The sequence below is a fragment of the Varanus komodoensis genome, unplaced genomic scaffold (genome assembly GCF_004798865.1).
Source record: "Varanus komodoensis strain SLA01 unplaced genomic scaffold, ASM479886v1 scaffold14_1, whole genome shotgun sequence".
In the NCBI taxonomy this organism is placed as follows: domain Eukaryota; kingdom Metazoa; phylum Chordata; class Lepidosauria; order Squamata; family Varanidae; genus Varanus; species Varanus komodoensis.
In genome coordinates this window covers 24,827,548-24,840,203 of record NW_025335438.1, presented here as the reverse complement: position 1 = coordinate 24,840,203, position 12,656 = coordinate 24,827,548, and the positions used below count along the sequence as shown (strand labels likewise).

The window sequence follows — 12,656 nt, the reverse complement described above, 5'->3', positions numbered from 1 at the left end:
TTCTCCCTGTGCACTGGAAACTCCCATGTTCGTGCCCGCAGGAGCTCCATCTCCTGATTTCCCCACTTGCATCAACTCCCATTGTCAGGGAAGTGGGAGTCCTGAGCACATGGAAAGAAGAGAATATCTCAGTTGAGATCTGCTGTGTTGGTAATAAAAGAAAATTTTGTCCTACATTTTTAAACACAACATTCTTGATAAACACACGCACACACGCGCAACCTAACATCAACCCTTAAGACAAAACCTCTAGCAGTTCATAACTGGGATTAATGGTTGCAATTTTCAGTCACTTAGACATGGGGTCCATTACAGACAACTCTCCCCCCCCCACCCCCAAATATAGTGTGGCTCTCTGCGGGATTAAAGATTCTTTTATACCCTTTCTTTATCTCTTTCCTCCCATTTTTCACCTTTTTTGTCTCATAAATGTTATAACTGCAATGTGCTCAAACTACCTTTCTCCCTAGCCAGATATTTCTCTCTAGCCTATTGATGCTCTAAAAATGTAGTCTCCACATGCATGTTGTCTCAACTGTATAGAACCAGGGAAGCTTAAGTCCACAGACCCATGTCTTGTGAATTGACTATGACTGGGTTCACATGACATGACAAGCAACCACTGTTGGTTATCGACAAATATTTGTTTGGTTGTCTGAACCCAGCTGTTACAATATAACAAGCAACCCGGTTGTTCACTGGCTCTTACTTGCAAACCCAGCCTGTGTCTTGGTTTCAGCAGTGCCTTCCATGAGCAGAAAGGCATTTGCTCTCGCTTGAGGCAGCCCTCCCAAATTTGATGATTCTTCCTGCCTGCCACAGCCACCACCCTGGTTGCCCAGTCCACACCATTCTACATAATTTCTCAACTAGAAGGAAAGCTTAGTGACAAGAAGGGCCCAGGAAGGCCCTGTTCTGTGAGCTTAATTTTATTTATATTTCTTTGGACCCATCTTCTTGTTTATGGTTTTTCTTAAGCATGTTCTCTCCATTTCCTCTGGAGAATCTTACTGTGCAGCAGACCATGTTGGCTGTGGGATACCAAAGCAAGCCTGAGTGGATGGTAACTCCCACTTTAGTGCCTTCATGATTTGTTTAAATTTAAAAACCGTTGTGTTTTGAGCCCTAAGCACACATGCAAAGTTAATTTCAAATGCCTCACATACTTCTTTGTGGCTTTTCTAAACCCTAAACTGACCATGTGACATAGTTTTTAATTTTTTTTTTAACATGTAGGCTACAATCGAACATTGCCACTCTCTTTGCTCTCCTATCATTGGCTGTGGTAGAAAAAAAGAGCCTCATTGTGTGCAGCAGTCTATCTGCTGTAGGCAGCAAGAGGAGCCCTGTGTGTGCAGGCTCTAGATAGCAGATGCAGACTTTCAGAAAAGTGTGTGCATCCCCTACTGAAGTGTTGGCAATGGATTTGAAGGAGCAGGCCACATGTCCTTCAGACAGTAGAGCAGTTTATGCACCGATGCATTTCAAGTAAAAAGAATCTGATAGATGTTTGACAGTGTAAACTGTTCCTCCGCTCATACCAGCTCAGGTGGTCTTTGGCTGAGGCAGAGTCTTTCGAATCAAAATGCACTGAGCCTTAAATCGATTGGTTCCAGTGCAACTTTTTCTCTTCTCTTCATTTTCTGTTGCTGAAGCAACCAGGCTGGCACACTAATCCAGTTATGTGTAGTTGACTAGAACTAAATTCTCACTCGTTAGAAGTTACGTGGTGCTAAAGGATGGCACCCACATCCAGAGCTGCAACCCTGACTACATTCTGCTGCAAGTCGTCATCATGAGTAGTTGTGTGTGACTAGCTTTGCATAAGGCCAAAGAGCTTCCCATCAGTGCTGGTGGGCAATTGCACTGGTACCACAGCAAACATGAGGCGATGGCCCAGTTGTCTAGACGAGAAAGACACATTCCATCATCCCACCCCGTTCCAAGTGAGGGCCACAAAACAAATTTGTTTATTGTCAGTGACACTGCCAAGACATAAATCTTACTGGCGGACTGGTACTATTTTCTGATTGAGTTTCATATGTGATCCCAGGTTGGCTGGAACATGGAATGAAGAAGAAAGAATCTCTAACACTGCACTGAAATAGCAACTGTGGGGGGAAATTGACCTAAGGGAGGGTCAGGTTTCAGGTTTTTACTGGATTTTGCACCCCACAAAAGCTGACATTTTATCTAGGCATTGCTTGAGCATAAAAATGTAGCTTTACAAACCAGAGGAAGTGACAGTTGTCATTCTACTGGAGAGAAGGATATTGCTGCTCTTCCACCCTACCCTTCCACCACCTCCACCACCACCTCCTACAGAATGTCCAACCTGGAGAACACGTGAGGACTTGGAGAGGGATGAAAAGATGCAGAAGTCTTGTTGTACCAGTGGCATTCTTCCTCTGGCAGGATGAGAATTCTAGATCCAAGCCAAGATCAGATTTTTCCTTCTCTTTGAGAACATGATGGCTTCTCTGCTTGAGTAAGGTGGAACTAACTGTGTTATAGGCAGGACAAGAGAAATAGTCATGCTTTTGAAACTGACATTTAAACCCATATTAAGCACATGGAAATGTGGGCATTCCAGAGTTCTGCCTTGATCACACAGTAGGACATTATGGTAATAGACACAGTAGTGGTTCACCTGTAACAATAAAACAGAATTAAAGAGTATTGAATTCTTGTGAACAAAGTGGTATGCTAATACATGCTGCTTGACCAAGTCCATGTGGCTTTTCCTTTCAGTAAGAGTGGCTAAATATACTACAGCTATCCATACATGGTTTGTTTATTGCAGGGATGGGGAATGTATGTCCATCCAGATGTTGTTGGAGTTGCCCATCAGGCCTAGCTAGGCACTACAGTGGTTACTTGGGAACTGCAGAAAAAAGGAGAAAAGAGGACATGCTTCATAAAAAATAGGGTTTGCATAAAATATGCAAATACTAATTTATATGTATAGGAGCAAATCAGGAAATTATTGCTCTTATAATTTAAATAGAAAAATACTACATCTCACCATAGTGTAGAAGGCTGTGCACTCTGCTCATCCTGCTGTCCAGATAGTATTGACAGAGAATTTGAAGACCCAGCTCTTTCTTCTCATTGGTTTTTATATGGACGTGGATTGGAAGGCCTTTTAAATACAGGATGCCTATAAAACAAAGGGCAGTCCTCTGGCAGTTTCTGTCCTCTGTACAAGAAGATGCATGACCACCCTAAGCATTAACCAGTGAAGAGAGATGTTGGAAGGTCCTGTCCAACAAATCTGTTAGGTCACATGTTCCCTGTGCCCTGATATGTTGTGACACGTGAACCAGGGATCTCTCCTCAGGCAAGCCAGAGCTGTAAGCCACAATTTCTTTGGCAGGTTCTCTGGAAGGACCTACTTACCGTAGAAGCACACTGTCTTCTTCATGGTAGTTTATTGTTCCGTGCAAATGCAACATGGTTACCTGAGAGAGTTGCACTGAATCAGATTTAAGTGTAATTCCTTCACCATAATAACCATTACTTTGAGACCTTAATATCCAGCATTGCTTTACAGTATTCTGAAATGGAATGAGGTATAAGGCATTGCTACCACATAGAAGAGTGGTTGTTTTTTAGCTGTCTTGTACATTTTAGACTGTAACCCTATAAGCAGGACCCTTGTTGATTTTCAGATATTCTACAGTGCCTAGCATGCGGCCGTGTGGCTCAATTCTAAGCATGTTTGCTCATCGGGAACTTGCACTTCGGGAAGTTACTTCCTCCTAAACCTTCTTGTGAGTGCAGCCGTGGGTGCTTTTAGAAATTCAAAGAAGACACATGCTACTGGGGAGAAGAAGACTGGGACACCACATTCTGTCTTAGACCTTCCTCATCTTCTTACATGCAGTTTTCATGTACTAGTGATCCCCCATGGGAGTTCTCCTGAAAACGTATCTATGAAGACATCAGCGGGAAGGATTGATATGTTGGAAGCCATCACCAGTGGACTTTTTCAAATGAATCCGTGATCATTCCTATAAATGGGGTAGAGAATGATCTAGTCCCTGCAACCGGCAGGGTGTTGCATGATGTGATTCTAACGGTTTCTAATCCACAGTTTAAGAAATTCTGTATTTTGCATTACAATCCACATTTAGTACATCTGTGAATGGATATTTAGCCAAACACTATCTGGGACTTAGGCCTTGGGTGCCTTTAGGTAGAAAAGTGCTATTGAGGATTATAGAAATGACTGCAGTGCACACACAAGTAAAATGTTATTTTTAGTTTGCATGCAGTGGCTTAGGCCACTTAGCATAGTGGCATAATATTATTCCTCTTGTATGGTTTTATTGTAGTCCTGCTAGTGTACTTTATTTCTTTTACTGTACAATAAATGCATATCCCTTTCTTTCTTTTTTCTTACAGAATCATACAATGACTCAACATAGCAGTTAGTGCAAGGCTCAATTCTTCAGGAGAGGATTCTTTGCAGGACAAAAAAAAGGGAACACATTTTACTCTTTGCACGAGACTTTCATTGTTAATGTATATTATTCAGAAACATTGTATTGTACCATAAAACTTGTATTATCAAAACTGTTGGATGTTCATGTGTTTGAACTTTGAGCACCGGAGAGACTTCCTGTATATAAAGTGTTGCACATGTATTATGTTGTCTGATACTAAAATGGTCTTATAAAGACAAGTGGACTTGGGCCCTATTCAAGCAGGATTAAAAGGATAATGATGATAATGACAAGTAAAGGAAAGCAATGGTTAAGAAAATGTTAATTCAAGAAAGAGAAGAAAAAGAAGAAGAAAGTAGCAGTGATACATTATAACCCTATTTGGCCTTCCTTTCTTTCAAGCTTATGTCTACAATCTCTGTCTTTTGGTATACAAACAGATGAATTCAAGAATATTTTTATCGCTGAAGAATCTTGCAAAAAATAAAACAAAATATGGAGACTCTCCAAGCGGAATCCCCCAGCTGAATATGGCCTGTATATATATTTGTAAGCCTTGCGATATGACAGATAGCATTATCATATATGCAATAGTTGTTATGTAGATTGTCAAAGAAACTTTTTTCCCTGGATACCATTTGAAGCTTTTGAGTGTTCAAGACTTTTCCTTAATAATGTCACATGGCCAAATTTTTGAATCAGTTGAACTAACCTGTATGTTACTGTTATTAATGTTTACTCTGCGGTCTGAACCTGGAGATTACTGGAATGGTTTTCCAAGAGGAAATAAATTCAGTTTACCATTACATAAAATGTGGTCGTGGCTTTTGTCCCAGATAAAAGTGTATCTTCTCCCCCTGTGCAAATGAATTGTGACATGCAAATAGATTGTTTCCCTACTACCTCAGACATTTCTACCATACACTTCTGTGCCTAGGAATGAACAATTATTAGTCCATACAATCCAGTTGCCATTTCTTACTGTGTTAAATGTCCAGTGTTTAAATGTATATTTATTTTACTTGCTAATATTAACAGAACTCGGAGAAATACCAGGATTATTGTAGATGCCCGAATGCAAAGGTTGTATATACCAGTCTCCTAAAGTCTATGGCTGCCATCTGCTCCGTTTTAAACCATGCCCAGTTGTCTGGGCGCTTTATTTTACAGTGTTCTACATCATTCAGGAGAAGTAAATTCTCTTGAGTTCAGTGGGACATACTACCCAGTAATGGGCCTTAGAATTGCAGCCTTCATTTTGCCTCCCCCCACTTTTATTTTTGGGCTCAGTATTTTCTGATCTTTTTAATTCCAGCCTCAAACACTGGGAGGACAACATGTGCTTAAATGAATTATCTTAGGGAGGAGAGCAGTGTCTGATTTCTTCCCCCATCCTCTCAACTAGAGGTGGCAACCCTGTTAAATTTCCAGCCACAGCACTGACACGGACTCCGCTGCCCTCCAGTCCCTCGTCCTCACTGCTGACAGAGATGGCAGTAGAGGACATGGCCAAAGAGAGCGCTTCAGTGAGCACTCCAGCTTCTCATTTCCTGTGGGAGATTGTTCAAAGCCAGCAAAAAAGTGTTGCTGAGAATGGAATTAACCTGTTTGTCCCATGTACAAGTAAAGCAAGACTACACCATGGAGGCCTCTTTTGCTTTTTGTCCTCAGATGTGCTTGTATGGAAGTTAATCCCAAATCCATTTTCCACATTTGTTGGAGTTGTTGGGTACTTTGAAACGCCTTATGCAGTGGTTAAGCTGCACAATGTAATGCCACAAAGGTCTGGAGTTGCTTTCCTTTTGCTGTCAGGGTAGATTTTAAGTGTGATTTCCAGTTTGCTGAGCATCACAATCTGAATCTCTACAGATGGATGGCTGGAAACAAAGTTTTTTAAAAAAAAGCTTGCTTGCCAGAGATTTCAAGGAAAGAATGTGTCATGTTTCTTTCTCCAGCCTTCAGAATTCTGTGCATATGTTGCCAAGTACAGGGGGGAAATCATCCCATATTTTTATAAGAAAATCTTATTTCTGCTGACAAAAGAATAAACACAGGCAACTAGACATCCCCTGCAAATGTCATGCCAGGTTCTATTTATAAGTCACCATTCCAGTTCCATATCCATTAATACATTACTCATCTCTGCCAAACTGGATCTGGTGAAGTGTTCCCTCTTCATGGCAAATACCTTTTTTTAAAAAAAAGTGCAGGCATTTATTTCAGCCTTCATGTGTGAAAGTGTGACATATTGGTTAAAACTGCAAATAGCATGTTTTTTGTTGAGTTCAAGTATGTTAGAAATATTACACCCTACTGTGTTTGTGCCACTGAGTTGAGACAGATGGTAGCTGGGAAAGATGCAATCTTATAATCAAAAGCTAAAATATGTCAAAAATATGTTAGCAAGCAAAACATAGCATATTACTTCTTATGTCATGACAGCTTGCAAAACACACAAGCTTGTTGAATTTCTAGTTATGTAAATACTGTAGCACAGTAAACAGCAACAGCAAGTGCGATAGTAGCTTTGTACATCGTTCAGTTCTGCAATTCAAGAGTAGGGATTAGAAATCTTTTGGTCACATTCAGCTCCTAGTTAGAACAGCAAGTTGCTGGTATAAATACCTGCCTTCCCTTTACATTTCACATTAGTTCTTGGTTTCTTGGTTGATACCCTAAAAAGCCATTTAAGCAGATTATAAAACATTCACAGTTTTGAGTGAGAATGGAATTTTCCATGGAATCTTATCAGAACATTTAGCCAACTGAACAAGATAAGGGTATCAGCTTGCTGAGCAGGGGAAAAAAATCAGATATTCGGTGTGCTTTGTTTTACAATCTTCCCCAGTGGGTCACTCACCCAAAGCTTAAATGACCCACCCTAATGAAAAGAGAGCATAACCGTGCCAGCAACCAGGGGGAGTAGAGCAATGGTAGATGGACGTGCAGCATGTCAGAGCAGGCCACTGCTTTACTGAATGGGAATGCCTATTATTTGGCATGAAGGCAGGATAAGATTAGCTTGTAAGAAAGAAATAGCTCATGATTGAAGGCTGCGTAGGTTGATGCCACCACCTTCAACTTACAGTTGCAATCATCACTTGTTTCTCCAAGTGGATTAGCTGTCACACAAAGGCTTTCAGGCCTCTGCAGAAGAAATTATGGGAAAGCCGCTCATATTCCACATCCATGGCAGGTACTCCCAAAAGTACAAGCAACAGTTCTGGAAGTAACCAAAGAACCACCAAGACTGTAAAACAGTGGCAAAGCACAGAAATGTCCTATAAATGCCCCCAGCTCTCAAAAGATAAAACAAAACAATACTTACACCATAGATCCAGTCTGATAACCTTCCTTTCCTTTCCTTTTCCTTTTTTTTTTTAATAAGTTTTATTCTTAATAAACCTAACAAAAAAGAAACTAAAAACATCAATCATCGAGAACATCGGACCTGCTGGGTCAGCCCCCCACATTTTTTCTTTTTATGTTAAACTATAAATATATTTAAATCTATGCATAGTCCCGTTTCACAAGCCAATGATAAAAAAAATCCCAAGTTTGACAGAAGTCTGTATCTTCTTTCTCCTTCAGAGACAAAGTCAATCTGTCCATTTCTGCACAGTCCAAGATCTTTGTTAGAATCAGTTCGTCAGTAGATGGCTCTTCATTCTTCCAGTGTTAGGCAAATGCAATCCTCACCACCATAGTTACATGTAGAGTCAAATACATTGCTTGTTTGTTAAGATCATCAGGTATAATGCCTAATAAGAAAACTTCAGGTTTAAAAGTTAGGGATTATTGTAACATTTCATCAAGCCATTTGTGTATTTTAATCCAATACTTTTTTGTCTTATCACAGGTCCACCACATATGATAAAAAGTACCCGGTTTATGTTTACATTTCCAACATTCATTGGACATAATTGGAAACATCTTAGCTAACCTATTTGGCAACAAATACCATCCTGACAACCTTCCTTTCTGACTTCTCAGCCAGCCTAAGTCTGTAACAGCACATCTGAGAACTAGCCAAACAAGACCAAATGAGGTGAGGTACAGCATTACTGCATAACAAGGATTGGATCCAGATGGTAAAAGTGGATGCACAAATAGGAAAATTAATTTGAGCCTCTTCCTGGATTCATTCTCCTAAAAATAGCAAGAGTTAGGATCCTACCCAAGTCTGTCCCTACTCCCTAATATATCCTGAGCTGTTTATTCCATTTAAGACTATTTCAATTGTGAAGGTTGCATTCAGTCATCCTTCTACAGAATGGTAGCAAAACTGGATTTGGCTAATCCAGATTGTAGCCTAATGTGGTCACTGGAAGTCCTTTAACCATGTTCTCCCCGTGTATCAGGTTCTCATCATCTTCTGTTGTATCAGTTTCATCTTCCATACTGGCTGCAGCAAAAAACTTGGCAATCTTTTTCCCTTCACAGATAATATGTCAAAGAGGCTTGCAGTGAGCAGGACTGAAGCCAGTAATGGAACAGGGGCCCAACCAAAAGTGGTGTCCCTTTAAACCCCAGTTCCATATTTTTTTCTGTGCAGGATCATGAAACATGCACAATTTTTGATGCTATTTTACAGAGGCAGAATAAAACCCACATTTTTTCTTAACAGATTCCAGGACCAGTCAAGACAGTAGCTCCCTGTACTGTGGGATGCAGTAGCATAAAAAGCAAATTGTGGAAGGAGCCAGATACCTTCCCTTGCAAGGGACATTCAGCCTAAACATTCAGGCTAATCAGTCAGAGTCTGGGCTGCCCAGATTGTTCTTTGTCTACTTTGTGGATCAGCAGGGACTGCTGAACACAAACATCCTCCTGAAGGTGCTAGAACCTGAACTACATTATATCACCAGAGTATCAGGGATGCACTGCATACCTCTGTGCTTTTGCTCTTGCTCGTTGAAATGTCCTCCAGAAAGGGAGAAAGAGCTGTTCCTTATATAATAACGTATCGCCCAGCTTTCTGTTTATAACAAAATTAACAATTAATTCACGCCTTGATTGAATCTCTCCTTATTTAGATGTCACAACAGATTTTCACAGCCCGCAAAGGGAAAGCTTTAGAAATGTTAATATTTTGACAGGCAAGACACCTAAAAGTAAATGATTCATAATTGGTGACAATTAGACATTACTTGGTATGAACACAGAATATTAGTTGCCACAGTGAGTGGAGAGAGGACTGGGCGTCACAAATAATGCAAAAGACTCCATGGAAAGTCCTTGGCCACATAGGCAGGAAGATAGCATTGCTTCCACTCCAATGCTTTCATTCATACACTACTGCTCAATTATGTTCAAGGGGCCATCACACATGACTAGCAAATGGAACATTCTTTTTGTAATGTTCTTTTCACTCAGATGCCCATATAATGGAAGAAAAGCAGGCAAAATCAAGCACGGGCACAATATTATTTATCCAAATGGTACAGATTCTGTTGAACTGCAGTTTGAAATTTGCATAAGATCACATGAAATTGGAGTGATTGCATTTTCACATAAGAGAAAACTTCAGAAGTGAATATCAGATCACAAAGGTTCTAGCATACAGATGTTCTGTTGAGTTCTCAGGCTTTAGAAATTCCAACAGATACATAAGACTGCTATTTTACTAAACACAAGCCTAGGATTGCAGTGCAACCGTGCAGTGCAAATTGGATTTGTAATCCAAGGTAAGACCTACTGAGTTTAACCAGACTTGTTCCCAGGTAAGGTTGCAGTGTAAATAAAGAATATTTGGAAGGCTATAGCTGATATAAGAATATGGATAGTCCCAAGACGCCAGTAGATGGACAGTGTATATATGCCTTAGCTTAGATAGATAGATAGATAGATAGATAGATAGATAGATAGATAGATAGAGCGGTAAACTAATGAACAAATTCAAATATTTCCAACAAAATCCAAGGCTTCTTTATTCAGAAGACTTACTAAAACTTTTACAAAGAATATAGCTAAGTCTTACAGCATTCAGTACAAGTTACTCCTAAGTAAGCTTACATAGCATTGCAGCCTCCATTAAGTAAATTTTCATTGCCTTCAGGCAGTCATTAAACAATTAAAAGTTAGTAAAGAAATTGAGACCAAATGCTTGTCTACATGTTTCCTCTAGGAAGCCAGGAAGATTTCATCTTTTTTTTGTCAACCAGGCGCACGTGCAAGCGCGCGCGCACACACACACACACACACACACAAATCAAGTCAAGGTGCTTTTTTTTTCAGAGCGACACTTCATTTGTCCAGAATGCTTATGATCTCATTTGCTATGATCAGCGATCTCCTACATCTCTGAAGTTTTTCTAGTGAATTCCTCAGTATAAATTTTAATCAAAGAAACACAGTAATTATTCAGTTACTGCAAAGAACTCTGTTCATAGGATACATTTTTACAGGACTTTTAAATATAATTTATGAATATTTGCAAGCATAATAATTGTCTTTTCTGCTGACATTTTCAAAGCGACACTGTGATTTGTTGGGTCTCCAGAGAGTCTGAGTACAAAACTGATAATTATATTAAATATACATAGACAATAAAGAGTGTGTTTACATAACTATGCCCATAAATATCTGATTGAACAGTCATTGTTCTCAAACCCCTTTTAAGCAGCTCTCAGAGGAATCCAGTTCTAATGACATGATGGTTTAAAAGATGTTGTTCAGTCTTGTTCCATATTTAATTAACTTTCCTTTTTTAAACTTGTGGTGGTGGAGACAATAACAAATAGCTCTGAAAAGAGTGAGTGAGCTTTGAAACATGAGTGAGAACTTGTCATGCTTTGTAAGTCACAAGCTGCAGGAAATCAGCATGTAAGTGTGCTTTGCACACAACCACTCAGCTCTATGGGGAGCACATCACTAGATCATATTATCAGAATAAATAATAAAATAATAAATAATTGCTATAATAGATATCAAAATAGAGATGGAAGTTTTGGGGTATGGGCAGAAAATTCAAAGAACATCGCCCACTTGGAACTTCTTTTGCCTATTGGTACATAGTTAGTCTGCTCTGATTTTTCCCTGCATTATTTTATAAATACGGCTTTCTTTTTATTGCATAGTATTGATATTGCTTTTACAATTAATTTTAATTATGATACACAACCCTGCTGTACATGGTAAAGAAGTCAGTCCAAATTGTTCCAACCACTAAATGACCTTTTAGAATATTTCATTGGGTTCTAAAAATGCTTTTAAGAGATATAGTTAAACAAAGCCAGCTAGATTCTGAGAGAAGCATTGCTCATTTTCATCACGCTTTTGGCATGCTGATTTCATAGCCTCGTATTCAACCTTGATTGTCAAATAGTCAGATTTATATTGCAGATTTGAGTCCGTTTTCTATTTTTCTAAGATTTTGTTTACTGACAAACATTTTATTTCCTTAGCAAGATGTATTTGAAAATCCCAGGATACTGAGACGTTAAAGAGCTAAACCTTTTTGGCCTGTCTGCTATGGCATTTGTTTTCTCTAAATCTCATTTTTTGGGTAACCCAACATGCAATTTATTGTCTTTGTGCCGCACGTGTGTCCATTGCTAAGTAATTTGTTTCCTCATTCCCTTTGGGAGATTTGCCACTTGAACCTTTTGCCTAGCATTTCTATGAGCAACATTGCCTCTTGTCTTTAGTGTCACACATATATTGATGACTTTCATCTTGACTGTGTTCAAAGGCTTGCATCACCCTCAAATAGTTCATGACACTTTGAGCTACTATCATTCCTGCTCCCATTCCTGGCGCTGTCCAGATGAAAATGCAGTTAAGAAATGCTTCTATTCATATGTCCAAAAGATCAATCCAACCTACCCTCCTCACACTCCTCCCTGATGGGCAATGGCCTTGAGAATATACAGCTGTGTCCCAAGAAAAGCATAGTAATCCAGCTTGCTTTCAGTGTCTGCAAATAGCTGATTGGGATTACTAAAAGAAGGGAGCACTCAGGAATGCAAGGGGCTGCTTTGTCACAAAAGACTACGCGCTCCGCCTTGCTCAAAGCATACTCGCCAGGTCTCCAGAGGAGAGCTCAAAATCACTTGTCACTTCAAAAAGAGTGTCCATAAAGAATTTAAACGTGTGGGTTATTTTGGACAAAACATAATTCTGTGAGGTTTTTGTCCATATATCGTTTTCACTGCTCGCGCTCTCTCTCTCTCTCTCTCTCTCTCTCTCTCTCTCTCTCTCTCTCTC

General features: G+C 39.7%; 1 protein-coding gene across 2 annotated transcripts in view; it reads left to right on the top strand.

Annotated features, from left to right (window-relative positions):
• Positions 1-5,261, top strand: part of LOC123020428 (zinc finger protein 521-like) — a 60,579-nt gene extending 55,318 nt beyond the window's left edge. For both annotated transcript variants that reach the window (XR_006414093.1, XM_044424160.1), the window contains one exon: positions 4,408-5,261. Coding sequence is in view for 1 of the 2 variants with exons in the window: in XM_044424160.1 (XP_044280095.1) it covers positions 4,408-4,437 (30 nt within the window). In the remaining variant the exon portion in view is untranslated. The remainder of the gene's footprint in view (positions 1-4,407) is intronic.
• The last annotated feature ends 7,395 nt before the right edge of the window (positions 5,262-12,656 follow it).